Below are 23,048 nucleotides of genomic sequence, written 5' to 3'. Positions count from 1 at the left end.
ACTTTAGTTTAGGTTGACTCAAATATAAATTTATATGTGCTGCTAACAGCTTCCTAGAGTATTTATTGCTTCTTGTTTTATATATATATTCAAATTCCATAATATACTCATTTATTTTTAAGACAGAGAAGTTTCATTAAGAGGCTTAGTCATTCTAATGCATATTTAGAGATTAATCAGAATCAAATGAAGAATAACTGGCAAAAAGTCAGGGGACAGAAGAAAAGGAAAGCAGCTTTGAAAGTTATGAGGAAAATTAGAAGGAAGCGGCACATTGTTAGTTTTGTGCTTTTTTAATGGGATTGGTAGGTAACCGGCATTCAAGTGCTTGTCCCTTCCTTCCTCCTAACCAATCAGATGTTTGTGTAATGATGTCAAAATTTACTAATATATTTCTTTCTTGTACTTCTGGATAGGTTAGACCAGGGGTCTGCAACCTTAAGCACTCAAAAAGCCATTTGGACCCGTTTCCCACAGAAAAGGAAACACCGGGAGCCAATAATTTAACAACCGGTGTGACTGGGTGGGCGTGGCCAACTCAACATCACTCACTTCTACCCAGTCACTTCCTGCTCTGGAATATGGAGTGAGTCTCCATCCCCCGCCATTACCCTTACCTTCTCAGGCCAGGCGAGGAGTGACGAGGAGGGGAGGGGCCAGCCAGTGGTGGGATCAGCTGACAGGGAGCTGTAGCAGAGGGCCGAAAGAGCTGCATGTGGCTCCAGAGCCACAGGTTGCAGACCCCTGGGTTAGACTGTACCCACAATAGAAGGATGACCTGCAGGGCAATAGGAGAGGAAATTCTGCTTTTGAATAAAATGCATTAATTTGATTGCCTGTTTGTAGCATTTTTATCCCCTTAACTGCAAAAAATAAAGTAAACCCAAGTCCTCAGAGTCATTTTTTTCCACTTAATCTCATCCCTATGTCACAATGGAATACTTGATTCATTATCATTTTGCTTTTTTGACATTGCATCTGGTTTTCCTGTGCCAAGAAGACACACAAAGATATTACAAAAACTTCATGGAAGAGTGCAGCTCCTTTACAGCAGATTGTGTTACTTCTTCATGGCTATCCATAGTCATTTGGAGTCATTCTTGTCCTCTTTCCTTTCAACAGCTAAACGTTACTGTAAGAATTCGAGCCCAACCAGCAGCACAACCAGCAGCTATGCACCTAGCAGCAGCAGCAATATGAGCTGTGGAGGAGGCAGCAGCGCCAGCAGCACCTGCAGCAAGAGTAGCTTTGACTATACCCACGACATGGAAGCAGCACACATGGCTGCCACGGCTATCTTGAATCTTTCCACTCGCTGCAGAGAAATGCCTCAGAACCTCTCCACAAAACCTCAGGATCTCTGTTCTAGGGTAATACATTTGCATTCTTACTACATCTCCCGCAAAATGCTGTTTTTGCCAGCCCTTTTCTATACAAATGTAGCAGAGTCCAAGCATGCATTCCTGTAAACAAATTGAAAGATAGCATATGTCTCCCGCATCTAAAGTAAAGATTAATAGCATGTTTTCTCCTATTTTCTTACCAATCAGAGAAACTAGGCAAGAATGTCTACTTTCACTCTTGCTTTTTCATATGTGAGTGGCACCCTTGACTTGCACTATTAGACAATATAGAGATATACAGGGTGGTACATAAGTCAAAACAGAAATTATTTTTATTTGCACACATTATTTATTTCTAACCCTCATATTACTATTCTGGTATTATGCAAATGATAGCTATCTTTAGTAAAACAGTATATTCTATTAACTGGTCCAAATCAGAATTGATACCAATTGGTAAAGAATTGGTTACTTGTCCATTTAAAAGAAATAAATTACATACCCTAAATCCATTAAATATTTAGGTATTTACATACTAAAATGTATAACGTGGTAGTATGTAATATAAATTAAATAGAAACATTTCTTAATACAAATCAAATAGAGGTTTCAGGAAATAGGAATAATTAAACCTCACCCTTTGAGGAAAGGAGAACACTTTCAAAATGAATATTATTCCCCGATTAATTTATATTGTGGGATGGATTCAAGAATATATATCCAGAAAATAAATTTAGAAAATAAATAAATATTTTTTTTAAGAATCTCTTTGATTCTGAGACAATCTTAATAGAAAATGCAATTACCAATCAATGAAGGAGGATTTGGCTTTTGAATCTGGAGCTATGTTTACCTATTGTCAATTATTAAATATTAGGACCCAACATTTGCTGTTAATTTTCCAATTTGAGAAATTTGGAACACACATATGTATATAACATATATATATATATATATATATATATATATACATATACATACATACACACACACATACATACATACATACATACATACATACATACATACATACGGTTGGATGGATAGCATTAAGATTCAAATATATTAAACCTCTAGAATCTCAGAAACAATTATGTTAGTTAGGATCAGAGGTGGTATTCAGCAGGTTCTGACCAGTTCTGGAGAACTGATAGTAGAAATTTTGAGCAGTTCGGAGAACCGGCAGATACCACCTCTGACTGGAGATTTTACAGTATCCTTCCCTGCCATACCCACCAAGCCATGTTCACAGAATTGGTGCTAAATAATAATATTATTATTATTATTATTATTATTATTATTATTATTATTATTATTATTATTATTATTATTATTGCTATTATTATTATTACCACTACTATTATAATTATTAAGACATATTTTCCATATTTTTGTTAACTTTGCAAAGGATCCCCTCTCATTTATGATGGCAGGTAATCTTGTGGCTTAGGGTCATGAAAAGAGGCCTCACCAGCCCTTCCCTGTTACTAGTTGGACTGGGAAAAGGGGTGCCTTTTCATACAGCAGATAAAATCAGCTAAGGCTGATGGGCTCACAAATCTTATTTGTATGCTTAGATCAAACCATAAAAATTGCTCCAACTTGATCCTCTGAAAGAACAATTTTGTTCACATATGAAAACAAGAACTGATACAATTCTGATTGGATAAATTTCAACTTTATACTGATATTATCACCAAAGTATTGATTCTACCCTGGAAGCTTTGCAGCCACAGGCTTTCCCTTGCTCCAAAGGTGCTATTTTGGCTTACTCTACATCACTTGGAAGAAGATGAAAGGAATTAATTTCAAAAAAAAGGGGGGGGGGGAAGGGAAATTTTAAAATCAAGATTATGTAAAAAAAGAAGAAGCATTTATTGGGATTGAAAAAAAAACACATTTAAATTGTACTTCACTGTGAAAAAAAGTCATTTTTAAGGTCTTGTAATTATTTACTGCTGGTATAAAAGCCTAGTGAAACTGTGCTTCCCTCATGCAGCCACTAGAGGGCTGTGCAAACAAGCTGTTGGAAGGCAAACTACGGTTCTGTCCTGTAATGAGAGGCCTAAAAAGGAAAGGTGTTTTAATTTTTAAATTTATCTTTCCTGTTTCCTAAAGTGAAAGTATGTACATTATGTAACTGTGGAAGGAAATATAAGAATCTATAAGAGTCAAATAGATGATCTTTTACTGTTCAGTTTTTCCCTCAGTTCGTTTTATTTGCCTTTAAAAAATAGGGGTGAGTTTTGGTTTTTTTTTCTGATGCTAGTAGCATTAATCCTATTTAGGAACAAAAATGAATTCAGATTAGAGGGGTCCCTTTTTAAAATAAAAATGATATTTCAGAGGTAGTTAATGCCACCTTCAGTTCTCATGAAGGAATAATCCAATTGAATGGATTAGGTAAAATGTTTTAGTAGAATAAATGATGTATGGTTCATTTATTTTTATTTTAATTATTTGTTAGATTTTTATCCCACCTTTATTATTTTTACAAATAACTCAAAGACGGCGAACATACCTAATCTTCTTTTCTCTTTCTATTTCCCACATAGCAACAACCCTGTGAGGTGGGTTGGGCTGAGGGAGAGTGACTGGCCCAAAGGCAGAACTAGAACTCACTTTCTCCTGGTTTCTAGGCCAGCACTTCACCCAATAGCTCTCATTTAGGTAGTAAGACTGGGAAGATATATATATATATATATTTTGTGGGAGCGTCCTTTGAAAGGTGTAGTGAGGGAAATAGATGGAAAATTTCCCCTTTTAGGTTTGAAAAAGGATTTCTGGTATAGGGTCTTTCTTTTTGGGGTTGCTGTATGTCCTTTGACTTTCATACTTGACATTCTGGGAGTTATCCCCTGGAAAGGAACCTTTGACAGAAATATTATTTTTGCTCCACTAGAAAAGACGCAAAGTGAGAGGAAAAGGCTCTGATGGCGGAAGAAGATGAAAAGTGAACTTCAGTCACATTTACTTTTCATCTTTCTTGCCTGTTTAAATTTTTGTATTAGTTTATTAGAATATAAAATACAAAAAAAATGAAAAGAAGGCAAATTAAGGGTAAAAAGGGGAAAAAGGAGAAAGGGGAAAAAGGCATTGACTTCTGTCTTTTATTTTTTAGCACAGTGGAAGATAACATTACAACCTCAACTTTTTACTTTTACACAATAATATATACTAGCCATTTCTACAGCAACAAACCTATCTAATCAGGAAAACCAACATCAGAAATACAATTTTTCTACCACAAGCACAAAATTTAAAAGCGGTTTCCAAATGGAAATTAAAATAGATATGTTCCTTTCTTTGAATAAAGCAAACAGTTTAATCATCCCTATTTTTTTCTTGCTGTGGTAAATAATATATATTTCTGTTTACAATTGTTAATCTTTATAGACTATCATCATTGATATTAAAAAAGGGGGAAACCTTTTTTTACATCCATTTTAAAACTCTAAACTTTTCTTTAAAAATATTTAGCAAGAGGGAAAGGCAGAAGGAAAATGTCCCTTTCTCTGCCCTTTCTCAGTTACTGTGGGGAATGAAAGAACCAGAGATTTTTTTCATCACACCTAAAGGAGTCCCTGAACAATTTTGTGCAGTGCACATCTCCATTTCGATGTCTTTTACTGCTCAGTTTGGTGCCATTTGCATCAAAGACTTAGAAAAGTTTCTTCTTTCCCCCATGCTATAATTTTGACTCAAGGGGTTTGCTGTTCTTTCTGACCTTTAAAATTGATACATTTCAGTGACTCTTTCTCAACCTTTGTATTTAAGAAGGTGTTCCAAGTCAATCCAGAATGATATAGGTGTTAGTACAAAGAACTGAGCAAATCAAAATGGTGAAATTAGTCACAGGGAAATATTTTTCAAAGATACCTTTTTGAGTGTTTTAACGTTGCTAAGGAATGAAACTGTTTATGGATACAGTACTTCATTTTACTGAAGGACTCTTGATAGTGATGAGCTGAATTCTCTTTGGTGTATATGTTGTGTGTGTGTGTGTTTACCCAGAATCCTGATATGGAGGTGGATGAAAATGGGACATTAGACTTGAGTTTAAACAAGCAACGACAGCGAGAGGGCTGCTGCACCATTTTGACGCCACTGGAACCAATGTCACCACAACAACAGGCTGTAATGAATAACAGGTGTTACCAGCTGAATGAGAGCGACTGCTGGGATTTACCTGTGGACTACACAAAAATGAAGCCTGACACGATAGATGAAGATGATTCCAAGGAAATTAATGTAGGTCTATTTTATCAAATTCCCTGGCATTGCTTTCAAGCTATTATATTTCTAAGGACTAACCAGGTGAAATGCATTAGTAATAATAGCTTCGGCAAAGATACTTTATATATTTTTTTAAAAAAATGATTAAAGCATTTCATTATGTATTTATAGTAGGAATGACATTGGTCAGGATATAATTTGCTTAAATCTTTTTCAGAGTTGGCACTTTCATTTATCTAGTAATGTCACAATTCAGTGGTAGCCTATTGAATACCAGGACATTTGATTCGTGTTTATGGAAGAATTATTTAGTGAAATAGAAGCCATGCCTCATGTATATAGTTTCTCTACTCTTATATTGATAAAATCTGTTATATGAACAAAGGAAAGAACAAATAGAATTACATTAACTCTTTGTTCTTGCTGCTGCTATAACTACAAAACTAAAAATTAATAGTAAAGACGGAAAAAGTGTCTTGTTAAGTGCTATGGTTTATCTTTACACTATCAGTAAGAAAAGAATTGAAATATGGTTATTTCCTCCTATTACTATAGTAGGGATCAGGTAACTAATTTGCTCATGTTTTGGTCTCAAGATGCTGATGTTTAATGCCAGTTCTGTTTTCCATAAGACCACCTTCATCAGTATTTGGTATTGGATGAGGCAAGGCAGCAGACTAAAACATTACAACAACAATTTATTTAGTGACCATTCAAAGTTATAGTGGCACTGAAAAAAGTGAGTTAGGTCCATTTTTCATACTTGCAACCGTTGCAGCATACCTGTGCCACACGTTCAAAATTCAATCATTTGGCAACTACCTCATATTTATGACGATTGCTGTGTTCTGGGGTCTTGTGATCACCTTTTGTGACCTTCTGACAAGCAAAGTTAATGGGGAAGTCAGATTCACTTAGCAACCATGTTAATAACTACAGTGATTCACTTAACAACTGTGGCAAGAAATGTCGTAAGAACTCACATAACAACTGTCTTACTAAGCAAGCCACATACATTTTGGTCTCAGTTGCGATTGTAGGTTGTGACCTGTCCTAAAACTTACCTGAGTAAACCTGTTAAGATCATCCTCTCAGAAATCTGCCGAGCTGGGTTTCAAGTCCTTCAGCAACCTTGATGCCAATGACAGGGAAAGGATTTGGCACTGATTCTAAGAGACAGAGACTCGATTCTTCTGACAGTGGGTTGTGAAGGCCTATATGGTTGGTTGGGCTGTAGAAATAAGCTAGAGTTTCTGTTGGTGTACCAACTAGCTAAGCTTGCGTAGTTAATTTTCAGGAGGATGGCAGAGAACTCCCAAATTTGATGGCTGGGATACTTTAACTTTCCTCCCCTGCGGGTAGACTTGGGTTTGGTCTAGTGATTAAATGGTCTAGTGATTAAGGCACCAGCCTAGAAAAAGGGAAACCGTGAGTTCTAGTCCCACCTTAACCATGAAAGCAAGCTGGGTGACATTGTGCCAGTTGTTCTCTCTCAACATAGAATCTTCCAGTATAATAACATTGTCCTATATTGTGCACAATATTATGAGAGTTCTGGTGATGATGTAATGCTCTTAACAAGAGGCATGAATTTGGAGCAGTGCTTACCTTAATTAAATATGTACTGAATAAAATAACCATGAGAGTTATACAGAACGTTGGTTCATGCAGACCACTGCTTTTCAATACATTATAGGATGCTACCAGCACTGTAAACATTTGAAAGTTGTTATTTGTGGACGTTTTCTCTCCAGAGGAATAAATAGGAAGGTCCTTGACTTCACTGGAAATTTTAGTGGTAAGAACAATAGCATTCCAATTAAGTATGGTTTGTTTCTTACCCTTCATTACAGCCAGAAGATTTAGATCCTTTCCAAGAGGCATTAGAAGAAAGAAGATATCCCGGAGAAGTCACCATCCCAAGTCCTAAACCCAAATATCCTCAATGCAAAGAGAATAAAAAGGATTTAATAACGTAAGCATAATGTGAGGTGAAATTATTTTTTACTCCTTTTTAACCATATCTTTCTCTTGTTGTCTTATCTGAATAAACAAGTACCGGTACATATATGCCTTGCAGTATGAGCATGCAGCATTTGCAGCATATAAATGTTTCAGACTGTCAGTTAAGTTTAAGTGATGAAGCTGCTTGTCCCTAATGATGCTATATTGTACTGAACTGCCATTTCATTAAATTTTGTTCATTTTGCAGCTTTTCTGATAGGATGCTTAAATCCCCCTTGCAGACATTGCAGCTAAACTGGAAACAATGAAACTTTTCAAAGTTTTTTTAAACATACTTACTATTTTGGCTGTTTTTTTTGTTTTTGTTTGGTGGCAGATGTCCAACACCAGGGTGTGATGGGAGTGGTCATGTGACTGGTAATTACGCCTCACATAGAAGGTGTGACTTCATTTTTTTCATGGTGGATTCTGTCTTTTCAATTTATTGTTTTCAGCTTACCTCAACAATGCTGTCAAAGTAAAAATGTTGAACTATGTGTTAACCCTTTGAGTAATAAATGTTGATCTTAAGAGCATGCTAATTTGTGTGTTGTATAAACGTCTTGTTTCTTTTAAAACAACTACAGTTTTGAAATTCTTAACTTTTTAAAATAGTTAACCCATGGATCACTAATATTTTTATAGTTATTATCTTGTCCTTTTGACAAAAATTCTACACATTTTATAGTTAAACATATTCAGAGGGTTAACTTATATTACAAAATGTAATATTGCCACACTTGCCCGCCCCATCGCTTTTCTGCATTATAATTTTTTAATTTAATTTTTAAGCGTTGTGTTTGTTTGGAAAATCTTGGCTTAAAAGAATATCAACTTACTTGACTGTCCTGACCTGTTTTACAGTCTGTCTGGCTGCCCACTGGCTGATAAAAGTATTCGAAGTATGCTGGCCACAAGCTCACAGGAACTCAAGTAAGATATGATGAAAGCCATTCCTTTAAAAAAAAAAACTTAGTATTTACAAACAGAAGATTCTAGTTTATAAAAGGACACCATTAAGCGGCAAATCACAACAAATATAAGATAGATAGAGAGTCATGGATATTTTGCAATCTTTCAAATGAGGTGATAAAAATACTAATTAGGATTCAGGGTTTGTGAGTACCACTTTGTTGAACCAAACCAATTGAGAATTTATTAAGCTTGTAATGAATCATCAACATAGATAAACAATAGCTGGTCCATTAGAGGATTTTCAAGTGAAATGAAGAAAAGTAACCAAAGAAATCTTCAACTGTGACAAATTTTGAATCATAGTATGATTTTTCCTCCAGCTGTTAATTGTTATAGTTACAGAATCATCATCTCCTTTTAACGACCCCATAATCCCTTGCGAAGTGGAGTCTGGGCAACTGTATGGACCTGATTGTTTACTGGCCTTCCTGTCACAAATGAGGAGTTATATTCAGCAGATATATTCTCAACATGCCCAGAGAAAGAAATATCTGCCTCTACCTAGGATCAAACCCACAGCCTTCCGATTGTGAGGGGAGAGCTCCACCTCTCGGCCACCACACCACTTGTTATAGTTACAGAATGACATTTGAAATTATAATATCATACTATAATTCTAGCTTGATTAGAAGTTTCCATTGTAAATGTCTAAAAATAAGTTTTAAAAAATCTGGATCTTTGAATAAAGTTCACATTTTAGAATAAAATAAAAAAGTAATGGCATAAAAACTGAGCAATGAAATAATCTGAGGAGTTTTGTTGACTTACATAAGATGGAAAGGAAATATCCCTTTATGATCCAAAAATAAACTTCAGAATCCTCTATAGTTTACAGGAAGGACTGAAATGATAGAAACATTGCTGTTTCTGATACATAAATAAGAATTTATGTATGCTCATAATGAGCATTATGCATTGAATTATGCTGCCTTAAGCAGACATCAAATATGGCTCTATGACTTGGGAAAGATGTGGACATAAAAAATGATATTGTTGCACACACTAAAAGAAAACAGAATTAAATAGTATTAAGGCAATACAGTATTAGAAAGAATTAAAGAGATTGTGGAATAAGTATAAAATTACCATTGTTAGCTACCAGGCACTGGTAAAGAAAAAAGAAAAAAAATTCTACAAAAGGAATAGTTAGATTCCCAAAATGTAATCTCAGTTCAGGCAATCCACTAATGAGTTTGGCATTTTTTGTTTAACCCAGACTCCAGAATGCAGGTATAAAATAAACCGGTTTGCAAATAAAAATGTGCAGGAAAACAAGGGCTGCTTTTGTTCAAAAAAATTGGGCTAGATATTCTGAAATCAAGGCAGCATAGGGTGGTGCTTTTATAATTTATTTTGCCAGACTGAGCTACCAAGCACTCTAATAAATACAAATGAAAAAAATAAAACTAATCCCCTTTAGTTCCTGAACTCAACTGTTTAATCTAGGTCTTCTCTGAAGTTTGAGAAATTCTTTGGAGCATATGGGGATCCATAGAGGGGAAGTTCAGTTGCAATGCTTACTTATGGAATTGAATACAGCATTTTAAGCAATTCGATTTTTTCTAAATGAACTCTTCAGTAGCAAACATTGCTCTTTATTACTAAACAAAAATAAAATAAAGTTTGCTTGATTTTAAACAAAGCAGTTCAGAAGCACTATTAGTTTAATACTAGAAAAAAATAGCATTTTGTTTTTATTTCTATTGTAAATTCACAAATTGTGAAATTGAGGCAAGGTTCAAAAAAATTGCCTTGGCTTGCATAGCACTGCATAGCACTGAACCTCCATACTAATCATTCCACATCATTCTATATCAACAGCAAATTGACGTCCTGTCCCCAAGTGGAGCCAAATGATTTATTCTTGCTGCATCTCAAGCCACTTCCTTCATTTCTCTTATCTCATTTTTACTTCTTCATGACTTTTTGAGAATTCTCATATTGCCTCTCCTACCTCAGAAAACCAACACAGAAGGAAATATAGGTAGCCATAATGTCACCCAGAAAGCCCATAATCCCAAGTGGAACTCCATTTACCTTTCCCGCTGCTATTTGCTTATATTTCCTATATGTGCAAGGGCTAAATACAAGGGCAAATACTGGATCTTTCATACTCATAAATCATCAAGTTGCTTAGTCAGATGACTCAACAGGATTATGACATTTCTAATCAGAATAGTCACTACAATCAAGAATATTAAACAGAAAGAATAGAATGCAACTCTACCAGAAATTTTATTTGCATTTCCTATAACAATATAAATAAGCAGGAGAAAAATTTCTAATGAAGATTTTAGAGTTAATTACTTCAATATTCAGTATAGTCTTGTTCTTTAGAGAATATTGTGGGAAAATCATATAGTAAATGAGAATATTTTGCTATCCCTGAACTGTGCTTTATACTTACAATGAAAAATATAAAAATATAAAATAATTTTGATATGACTCCTATTCATAATAGATTTGGGTTGTTTATTTCTAGGAGATTCACAGAATGACAGCTTATTTTTGAAAATGATGGTAACTCCAGAAATACTTTAAAAATAGAAAGCTTAACATTGGTTATTTTTCATGGAACATCCATCAGTTTGCCAGAAACATTAAGAGAGGTTTTAGGTTTATAGATATCCAAGAGTCAAAATAAGCCATTTTTGGAAGTGCTAGTTGAAGCAGAAACAAGAATATTTTTTAATCCTTTTTAAAATTCTCTTGCTCGTCCCACATGTAGTACTTGCTTATAATAGCAAAATATATTTTGTCTATTTTTGCTTCCTTCAACTAACTTTCTTTCTTTCTTTAACATACAAAGGTGATGCATTCCTATTAATTTATAAAAACTGGGTGGAAGTAATTGAGCTTTTTTTAAAAAAAATAGAACTTACCACAAAAACAATGTGGAGAATATTGTTTTTCTATTTCCAAGTGAACATATGGATTTTTTTTTCTTTTTGCTCTTACCTTTCCCAATAAAGGCAAGTTATTTGAGGCATTGCCTAAAAGATTTCTGCCAGTAGGGTGATTGCTTTCCAAGACCCTAGGATAAAAGGAATCTGTGAGGATCCAGGAAATCTTCTCTGTTATGGTGCCTGCTCTTTGGAATGAGATTCTTCCCCCCAACCGTAATTTTCATGTTTGTATTCGCATACAAAACTTGGAAGTTTTGAAAGTTTCAAAGGCAATTTTGATGTGTTTCTAAGTATATAAGTTCTTGACTGAGTTACTTGGTAGTTTTAATCTCGCTTCAGTTATTTGCAGTTAAGCTTGCTGTCTTTGAAAGAACATTACTGTCATCAAGATTAAATTTCAGTATCTGAACCTGATATATAGATTCAAAAGCATACTTTTTTATATATATTTTATGTATTTCTTGAATTATAAAACGTGTAGGATCTAGGATGAAAAATATATTACAGATATTACAAAAGCAGTCTCAAATACAAGCATAATTATTGTGAAGTAGGTTCTAATTAGTACAAATGCTTTGGAAGTCTCCTATTTCTATTTTGCACATTATGACCTACTTTCTTTTTGTAGAATTTATATATTGCATACTATACATATACTATTTGATAGTTCCAGTGGAATATCTGTATATGTGATTTCTATTTTGTTGTTGTTAACAACTTGTAAAAGCACTTTGAGCACAAAATATTTGATTATTCAGATCTTTCTTTAGCATAATAGAAAGACTGACAACTTCCATAGTCTGTTTATTTTATTAATTACCTATTCCTCACTCTCGGAATTATCCTGAATAAAATGTACCATCATGATAATCTTTCTAATTTAATTGTATAGTCTTAGAGCCAGTGGCATTGACTGATTTTAAGATCAGTTAAATAATAGTTCATCCTAGGTCAAATGTACAAATTTGAATTAATTAAAATATGATAAACAATATTTTCAGTCATAAACAGTATGATGTCTAGCAGAAATCTCTATTATTTCTTTGGGAAAATATCTCAAAATCTGCAGAGGAAACTGCGGGGGAAATCCTTTCATTCACATAGCACAGCTGCTTCTCCTATTTTATTTTATTATCATTTACATTTAATAAAAAGTTTGGGATGAAACAGCTATAAAAGCCCTCATTAGTTGTAGAATTGTTTAAAAAGTACCTGTACTAGGCACCAAACGATTATATCAAGGAGAAAAATCTGCCCTGAATTCCAGCCTTCTTTTCCAAAAGGATCTATTCTGAGTCATTTATTGAAAACAGACAGCCTGCAAAAATTCTACGCTTCATAACAACATTCCCTATTGATGAAAAACTTCCTGTACCCTATGTACAAAGAATGATCTTGACATTTAAATATAGTTTTTCCAGCACGTCGATTGGAGAATCCACATTTGGGTTGACATAAGCTTTTTCGCCCAGAGACTGAGTCCTCAATCTTTTGCCAATGAGATTTCAAAGGCAAATGATGGCCATGCAGCTGCACCTTTACCTATGCTTGTGGGACTGCTGACCACATCTGTCGCATAATTATGGTTTAAAGTGTTTCTATGTGTACCCACAAATATTCTGAATTATATTTTGCCCTTTGTATCCAGAATTCCACACCATTAAGCATGAGATATTTTTTTAGTTTACTTTATTGTCATTGCACCTTGGTAAAACGTAATCAAACACCATCTTCAGTGCACATCATGACCATGAAAATAAACACAAAAACACATACTTCACACTCCATACATTGAAGCAAAAAACCTCAACACTGCACCAACACTGCCCTATACAGTAGAATTCAAAAGAGCTACAAGATACTATTGCACTGTTATGTGTCTTTGGATGACCACTGGACTTTATTTTGAAAATTCTTTCAAATTTTAAAATGTTTTTAATTTGGGCTCTGAAATAAGGAAAGCCATATTCAAGTCTACCCATGCTATGGAAGCTGATTATATAACTCACTGTCAGTCACTGTCTTTCAGCCAAATGGTAAGGTTTCACAAAGTTCTAATTGTTGGGCGAAAATTGGGAAGCATTTGCTAAATCTAACCCTTGAGATTATATAAACTTCTTGCTAGCATAGAGAAAAATACAGTAGATATAAATTAAGATAGCAAGGCCTAGTCCTATTATTTTCACAAAAATTAAACATTAGACCTATTAAATTAATAGGATTAATGTGAAGACTACTGGTAGATAGTTGTTATGGAGCTAAATAAATACACTCAACTATTGTGGATTTTTTTTTAATTCTAATAGTTTTATGTATAGTTCTCTACATTTATAACATTAGTGGTATATTTATTAAAATATAATATGTACAGTTTGTCTTTTTAGAAGACTTTTCTTTAGAGTAATGATCCCTCATATGTTATGACTTCTGTTTCTTAAAACCTTGTAAGCAAAATCCATACAGAAAATATAATTGCATGCAAAGTAAAGTGTTTTCATATAAAATGGCTCATATTTTCTTAAACATTTCAATTTCTTATTATCCTTGACCAACAATTGGTCACCTAACAACCATTTGAAATTATGGCAGGCATGGAATGAGTGCTTTATAGCCCATAAAACACTTCTGGCCATAGTAAAATATTGTGCCACCCTTCCCCTGGTTCACCTTTCCAACTTGTTGTAGCATCCTGTAGTTCAAGGGTCTTCAAACCTGGCAAATTTAAGACTTGTGGACTTCAACTCCCAGAATTCCTGAGCTAACATGACTGGAGGAGGAATTCTGGGAATTGAAGTCCACAAGTCTTAAAGCTGTCAAGTTTGAAGTCCCCTGCTGTAGTTATATAAATATATTTTGCAATGTTTCTTGCTGGTTTGAAGCACTTTTTTACTGGGTTCCAGTGAAATAGCTGATTCCAAAGAATGAGGTCACGATTACATTCATGGCATTTGCTTAACCATCACTTAATAATCACTGCAAAAAAAGGTGAAATTGGGTCTAATCGTATGGGTGCCTCAACTTAAGATAGTAGCTATTTGCGTCCAGAAATCTAGTTCCAAGTGCAGTCATAAATCAAGGACTACCTGTACATTGAGTATGTTTAAGATACCTTAAGCTTATAGTATACTATGCCTTGCATTTTTTTAATTTATATTTTTGTTGCAGATTTTTTGTATTGTGTTTTTTGATTCTAAAAAGGCCACTATCATGTTGAACAGGCATTGATAGAACAATTCTCATCTCTGTAATTTCTAAAATGGAAGAAAGAAGACGCCAGAGTTATACTATTAAACTACCAGTAGAACTTTTCTTCTTTCTGCAGAGCATGCTTTAGTGTAGCCAAGACTAGCTGGAGAGGATACAACCCTTCTTTCTTAATCTTCTGAAGTCCTGATGTTGAAGTATCCCTGCAGCTAAAAATGTTTATTCTCTTTATTCTTTATGTGTGAGTTGAATGGTTATATAAATTTGTTTAATAAATAATAACAATATAAAAATGTTGCAACATATGTAACTTATTCTTTTCTAATCCATTATGGAAACTCAGTTTTGCATTGCCCTCTTTTTCTGCATCTATAGGGATAGCTTATGTTACATGTCACTGATAGGGAAATGGGCTCAATTAGTTTATCTTACACTATTTAAGATCTTCTCATCTTCATTAGCTCACAGCAATAGAGAGGGACTAAAGTAAATTTCTACCCAAAGCATTGTGTATTAGTCCAAGTAGCTAACAATATGTACGCTATGAAGTAATTTCCAACATTAGGAAAAATTAGTAGACCAAAACATAGAAAATTGACAAATTCTTACTTATTTATACTTTATTCACATACCATGCTAAACCATAATGTGCTATGATTTGGCTTAAAGTGATGTGTTAAACACATCCATCAAGGCTTAACAAACCAATTCACTGTGACTTGAATTCAAGTAATCTCATCATAAACCCTTAGATGAGGGTTTTCAGCTACTGTATATTTTTGTCAAAAGCAGGACTACAATCAAGCTGCAGTATTTTCCAGTAGAAACAGTTGATTTTCCATGTGATTTGGAATTACCCTCTTCAGGATATCCCATTAACACTGAATAAAACATAGAGAATTCTCATTTTTAATGGGCTTTGAAAAGCTTCTAAAATCAATATTTGGAATTCCCCGCATGACAGAACCATATAATGAAGAAGACTGTAGTCATATAATGTGACATAAATAAGGACAATGTGGGCAATAGTACATTAGCAGAGCAGATAATTTGCATGTAAAAGGTCCCCAAATTCATTTACAGTTACTTCAATTAGAAAACTATCAAGTAACATGTATGGGAAAGACTGAATGCTCTGCCTGCACTTGTAGGCAGTAATGAGTCAGATGGACAACTAGCCTGACCTAATATGTTATAATATTTCAAGTGAATGTGGGAATACAGATCATATGTGTAATCAGTAAAACTATCCTTTATTGAAAATGCATCAGTACTTCATGTATATTTATATTTCCCAACAGATAATGAATAAAAATATAGTCTATTTAAATGAAGGAATGCTACAAAAACCAGCTATCTTGTCTTTCCAAGTCTGTACAAGAATTTAACTGGGAATTCAGAACTATGACACTGGATGTGACTTATACTTGAGTCATACAACCTTTATCTGCATAGTTATGCGTGTATGTGGGTGTATGCAAACCACTGTACAAAGTGTTGATTGACATGATTGTGTCACATTGGGACATGAACTAAACCTGACTTTAGTCAAATGTATTTCATAACACTATTTCTTTACTGTTTTGGAAGCTTAAGTCATTTAATTGTCATTTAATAAAGGATAGTAAAACTATCCTTTATTGAAAATGCATCAGTACTTCATGTATATTTATACATATAAGTGTTGATTGACATGATTGTGTCACATTGGGACATGAACTAAACCTGACTTTAGTCAAATGTATTTCATAACACTATTTCTTTACTGTTTTGGAAGCTTAAGTCATTTAATTGTCTCTTACCATAAAGAATGGTTTATCCTAATTTTAAACCTAGGTATGACTACAATGTATGTATTAGATACTGAAAGAACAAGATGGATTCAGCTATTCAGACCATAATGACCAATGGAGAGAGAAGAAGAGATAGGCTTGACTATTTTGGATTATATATGGAAAGTGTCTCTGCCTTTAGCTACTTTCTGCTTAATTCAGAGCTGAAGGGAAGGTTACTGAGCATAAATCATCTATTTTAGAAGGCATCCTTGTATAGTTAAAGTTTATTTTAAATTCACAGTTTAAATTTTCCATTAACGAATCATGTAATTTTTCTGTTTTTTTAATCTGTGTTCTAAATTTCACTTTTTTTATTTGCTATGATTTTAGAAGGTAAGAGAACTGATTTAAAAGGCAACAATAATAGAAAAATAGATTAATACAGTAAAACTTAATTAAAGAGTGAACATATTGTAATTGCTAGAATGACAATATTTCAAACTTTATGGTGAGAATCTAGTTTACATATTTATATTTAAATTTATATTTATTAGTCTCTTAATGAAGATGAGAGAATAAAGGCCCCAAGTGGTTGGGACTACATAACACATACAGCTGGGTTTCAGGAAAGAATATTGTGAGAAGAAGTTGTTTATTTTTTCATTGTAATGTGCCTATTTTTAGAGCTTGCAATAATGTATTTTTTTTTTAAGTTTTAAACATTTTGGCCAGAAGGAACTATGAAAGGAACTTTTGCCCTTTTGTGAGAAAGAGTTGCAAGGCACAAATAGTAAAGAATGAATGTCTTTCCAATGCAGAGTTTCTGGGCAAATAATAAATCTAATCAAAACAACCAAAGGAAACTGAGCTTATCTTATTTCTTAATATCTATTGCAGTTACTATAGAGTACGACTATTCTTGGGTTGCTTTTTTCTGTATTTATATTTACATTTATCACTCTAGAAACACCTTGCTGTAATATTTTGGTTATATCTATATAAATAATTTATTCTATTTCAAGAATTTTTAAAAATGATATTACATCATTGAAACACTTAAAATTATCAAAACCATTTTATTTTCTAATTTGGTTCCTATTTTTGGTACATTCTAAACTGGAATATTTGGAGGAAAAATACATAAAAAGCTATTGGAACAAAAACTGGATTTTAAAATGTTTTTACTTGTCTGTATATTATGAGGCTCCATGTTATTCCCATGTAACTAGCAAATCAAAATCATTGCTGAATATATCTTTTACTTTTTTATCTTTATAAAAGTACCTTTGTTTTCTCTATAGTAATCATCTTTATACATTGTACTAAGTCAGTACATATTTTAGTAATAGTTTGTTGAGTAAGTAATTATTATTAAGTAAAGTGATTGCTATAAAGTAAGTGGCTTTTTCCCATTTAATAAAAAATTTGCTCTTTAAGTCCATGAAGAACTTTTCAACTTGCCAGTTTAATAGAAAGCTGTTTGTTATTAAATGGATGGTTCAGATCTTTAAAACTTAAGATCATTGTATATGGCTTGAAAATCTAAACATTATGTCACACAAAAGAGGTCTATTGCCATCCCAATGTTTTAGGGCATTGACTTGAAAGTTTGAGAATTTTCCAAAAATTGAACTTTGTCTTAGATTTAGAAATGTGTGACTTAATTTAAATGGTACAAAAGATTGGCTTAATTGGAGAATAAATCACAATCTTATGGAGCTTTTATTTTTATTATTTAAAAAACTGAAAATGCATAGTAATCAAATTTAAGTAATATAGCATTGGAGATAGGAAAATAGTGAGTTAAGCAGTAGGCAGAGAAATGGTATCACCATGACAACCTAACTCTAGTTCAGCCTACACGGTTTTCTTCCGAAGTAAGAAGAATCTCTATCAGAGTGTGTGAAAATTCATATACATTGCATTATATACAATGAAACTTACAGTGAAAGAGAAATGACTATAGAGAATTTATATTCTAATTTATTTTGTTCTAAGCCCAACTGGCAATGCATCATCTTGTAATGTCATGCTACTATATGAATAGAATGTAGGATACTTTCTTTTACTTCCATTCTACAGAAAGTAATGTGTATTCTTTGGCAAAAGGGTATTAATCATTTAAGATTTTTTAAACATGAGACAGTATAAGTATCAGAGTTTGAAAGTCTATCATGTGTGAATATGTATATGAGACCATATATTGGTTTTGCTGAAAGTTCAGCTGAATAGACTTCAACTTTTGAACTCTGAAGTTTTGTGGTTTGTCCAGTAGAGGATAAAAATATGATTTTCTAAACGTGCTAGATGAGTACGTTTGAACTGTCTTAATATGCTTAGATTTTAGTTTTATCCTTGGTTGTAAAACTCTAGATTAGAGTGAGATACTATACAATGGGTTAATTTCTAGATATTTTCAACACTATAAAAATATATGACAAACTGAGATATAAACTGTAATTTTTAAGTCCTGTAGACTCTAAATTCAAGTTTTGGCTTTTGTCACAAGAGGGCAGTATCTGTATTCTAGATACACTTTATTTCATTAATATTACTTTCAATTTATTAAAATATTTCCTGTGGTTAAAATTAATTATCCCATTTAATTTATAGCATTCATTATTTTGAAGTAATCACCTACATTTATAGGCCTGTCAAAAAGGTGGTCTGCAGGCTGGATACATCATGTGCAGGCCACGCCCACTCCAGCTCCATAAAGGCAAAAAAATGTTGCAATACATCATGGTCCAGCTTGTGACACAATGGAGTTTGACACCCATGATCTACATGATACCATATCCAATTATTAATATATTTGTGTGCTACTATAACATTTTGTGGAATGTTTCTTGTAGTTTCAGAGGTTTGAGCTGAGAAGGCAACAATACTGTAGCATCAGGGCTTAGCACAGAAGAAGACACAAGCCAATGGAAAATAGCAACTGTGGCAAATGCGAGATAGGCCCACTGAGAATATGCTCCTAGTGGGTATTTAAATATAGTCAATAATGGATGATCGATCTAAAATGAAACTTTTTCCATTTAAATTAATAATTTTCTCCAGCTAGTAAACAAAGATTTGCAATATTAAGATTAAATAATAAATATTTGATATACAAGATTTTTATTTTTGTACAGCTACTTTTTCACTTAATATAGAAGTATTGTTACTGCTTTATTTTAGGTGTCCAACTCCTGGTTGTGATGGCTCGGGACACATTACGGGGAATTATGCTTCACATCGAAGGTATGTACAAAGTGAAATTCTTTGTGATAGCAGTTTCCAAGATAAAGACACTAACAGCAAGTGATGTCAAGTCATAAGATCATTTTCCTATAGTTGCTGTACTTAATATAAATTCATAGCAGATACAAAATAGCAATTAAGGTCATCATAACAATGATTAAATCTCCAAAACAATTCAGGATTCAGTTCCAAACAATTAATTATATTATAAACAATTAAAGTCTAATACGATAGTACTGAAGCAAAATCACAAATAATTTACTTACTTAGCAAATTTTACTAGCTAAAGAAATTAAGATGTCAGTGTAATAGGTTCTTAAATGTTACATATTCCCACATCACAGGAAAAAAAATCAACAACCAATTAAAATGCAGCATAGATTCTAAAATGCTTGAATCAGAAATAGATGATAAGGTAAATGTTTCCACCATCGTTACATATCAGTAGATAATCTGCTGCCTATTTTATAGAGTACCAAGTATATAGTATATAGAAGTCATATTTCATACAAATACCCATATGGAAATGTATAGGTGAAAATAGATTAAAAGTCAATTGAGGGACTATATATATTAAATCTAGTTTTTTCCAAAAACCAGGTTGCTAATTATTAAAAAACAAAGAGAGAATAGGAATATGTGGGCAGTTTTCTAAGTGGCGAAAATAAGAACTTCTTAAGAATTAGTGTTGGGACCAGTATCTTTTATTTTCTACATTTTTTTCTGATTTAGCTTCAAAGAATAAGCTGCCTAAATTTGCAGATAATATTAAATTAATTGGGGCAAGGGACACCAAACATCATCATGAAGAGCTTCAGAAGAATCTCCTTAATACTAGGTGAATGGTCAAGTAAATGAAAATGTAGTTCAATAAAATATGTACAAAGTGATACAGATTGGAACCTCCCCACCCTGCCCCAGGAGATATGATAGAGTTAGGGAGAGGATCTGGGGAAAAATGTTAGGGTTATAGTGAAAAATCAGAAAAAGATATTCATTCATTGGTAAAAGACAAATTCAGTACTAAGGATAATTAAGATTGGAAATGAAACTGCAAAACCTTGTAATGCTGTTATACAAATATATGTTGCATATGCATGTAGAATACCATGTAAATTCTGGTTGCTACATTTGAAAAGTACAGAAGGAAAACATAAGAATCAGGGGTCTAAAACACTTGCTTTATGACAAAATTCTACAGATAGTCCTTGACTTAGAATCACAGAGTCCAAATTTTCTGTTGTTAAGTGAGACATTTATTAAGTGAGTTTTGCCCAATTATACGACTTTTCTTACCACAGTTCTTAAGTGAATCACTGCAGTTGATAAGTTAGTAACCTCATTGTTAAGTGAATCTGTCTTCCCCATTGACTTTGCTTGTCAGAAGGTCTCAAAAAGTGATCACATGATCCTGGGACACAACAAAGCTCATAAATATGAACCAGATCCCAAGCATCTAAATTTTGATCACATGATCATGCAGATGTTCCAAAGGTCATCACTATGAAAAAAGGGACATAAGTCATATTTTTCAGTACCGTTGTAACTTTGAATGATCACTAAACAAACTGTTGTAAGTTGAGGACTATCTGTAGTACATTTGGGACTATAGCTTATTAAAAAGGCAGCAAAGAATAGACATAATCAAGGACACAGAGAGACAGAACAGGAAAAGGTTTTGTAATTCCTTAAAACACGAGGAAATTCAGCCATCTGATTAAGTTAACTGGGAAGAAGTTAACTAAAAAGATGCTGAGACTCTAGAAAAAGTGCAGAGAAGAGCAACCAGGATGATTAGGGGACTGGAGACTAAAACATATGAAGGTTACAGGAACTGGGCTTGGCTAGTCTAGTAAAGAAAAGGACCAGGAGAGACATGATAGCAGTCTTCCAATATTTGAGGGCCTGCCACAGAGAGGAAGAGGTCAAGCTATTTTCTAAAGCACCCGAAGGCCAGACAAGGAATAATGGATGGAAGCTGAACAAGGAGAGATTTAACCTGGAAATAAGGAGAAACTTTCTGATAGTGAGAACAATCAACCAATGGAACAACTTGCTCTCGGAAGTTGTGAGAGCATCATCACTTGAGACTTTCAAGAAGAGATTGGACTGCCAATTTATCAGAAATGGTGTAGGGTGACCTGCTTGGCCGGGAGGGTTGGACTAGATGACCTACAAGGTCCCTTCCAACTCTGTTAATCTGTATTCAAAGAACAGAAAAAATGTTTTTTATTCATGCACTGTATAATTTACCTGTGAAATTCATAAGGTAAAATAATAGTCACTAACTTGGATTCTTTAAAAGGAGATTGGATAATTCCATTGAAAACAGATCTATCAAGTCTATAATTCTTGGGAGTTAATTTTATCTCTAGGAAGACAATGGCAGGAATAAGTTATATATTCCTCTTTTGCTTATGAGCACCCCAGAACTTCAGGTTGGCCAGTACAGGAAACAATGATCTGTTCTTATATTCTTATATTCTTGCTATTTAAAAAAAAAACAGAGGACTAAAGATATGCTTGCATTCCAAAGATTTCATTAAACTTCATTAGATATATCTGGCTTGCTGTAGAGTTTCCCGACTACATTTGTTTGAAGGAGCCAAATATGAATGTATAGACCTGCCATATTTATACCATTTATAAGCATTATTTACTAAACACTCATTAGTGATTAGGAGGTGCAAACAATCATTCCATATTGTGACTCAGGCCTTTAGGAATTTTGATTCTTTATTTTGTTTAAAATCAAGAACCTCTCATTAGCTAAGTCTCATTAGCTAATTTTTATGTATCACAGGGCTATCATGAAATAAAAACAGTGTTTTTGAGTCAGATAAGAATTAAAATGAAATGTATTTATCTCCATTCAACATCATTTTCTGACTAGAGTGGAATAACTAATATTGTGCAGATTTCACATAAAAGGATTTGCATTCCTAGACATGGAAGAGCTTAACCCAGATGCTGTTTTGCCCAGTTAATTTCTGGTTCATTTCATGTGGTGGTACCTTTCTAATTTATTTACTTATTTTATAAACAGTAGGCTTTTTATATTAAGTCATATATGGAGGACTACTTAAATTATACTTGCTGTCTCCACTAAATTCTCCACAAAATACATTGACTGTGCTTGTAAGACGTTTATATGCTTATGGACTATGAGAATCTGCATTTTGCTTCGAACTGGATTATACCCACAGACTCAATGGAGTTGCTCAGGCATAGTCAACATGCAGAAATTGGGTGAAGTGTCATGTTGAAAGGGTTTATTTGGATTGCTATGAAATCCTTCCATTCCTTCATATGGAAGAGTTTGATATAGATGACACAGCTTTCTTTGTATGAGAAGCTCA

The 23,048-nt window shown here is 33.5% G+C and overlaps 1 protein-coding gene across 18 annotated transcripts in view; it reads left to right on the top strand.

Moving 5' to 3' along the window:
* The window catches only part of MYT1L (myelin transcription factor 1 like), a 265,036-nt gene that overhangs the window by 227,558 nt on the left and 14,430 nt on the right, over positions 1 to 23,048 (top strand). For 14 of the 18 annotated variants that reach the window (XM_087916643.1, XM_087916631.1, XM_087916640.1 and 11 more), the window contains 6 exons: positions 1,123 to 1,370; positions 5,358 to 5,594; positions 7,433 to 7,554; positions 7,921 to 7,983; positions 8,448 to 8,516; positions 19,627 to 19,689. In XM_087916643.1, coding sequence (XP_087772769.1) covers positions 1,123 to 1,370; positions 5,358 to 5,594; positions 7,433 to 7,554; positions 7,921 to 7,983; positions 8,448 to 8,516; positions 19,627 to 19,689 — 802 coding nt within the window. The remainder of the gene's footprint in view (positions 1 to 1,122; positions 1,371 to 5,357; positions 5,595 to 7,432; positions 7,555 to 7,920; positions 7,984 to 8,447; positions 8,517 to 19,626; positions 19,690 to 23,048) is intronic. The other 4 variants (XM_026726515.2, XM_087916717.1, XM_087916658.1 and 1 more) reach the window with 1 other exon arrangement.

This window comes from Pseudonaja textilis, chromosome 1, assembly GCF_049901715.1.
Source record: "Pseudonaja textilis isolate UNSWEBS1 chromosome 1, rPseTex1.2, whole genome shotgun sequence".
In the NCBI taxonomy this organism is placed as follows: Eukaryota; Metazoa; Chordata; class Lepidosauria; order Squamata; family Elapidae; genus Pseudonaja; species Pseudonaja textilis.
This window is presented reverse-complemented; position numbering and strand designations above follow the sequence as displayed.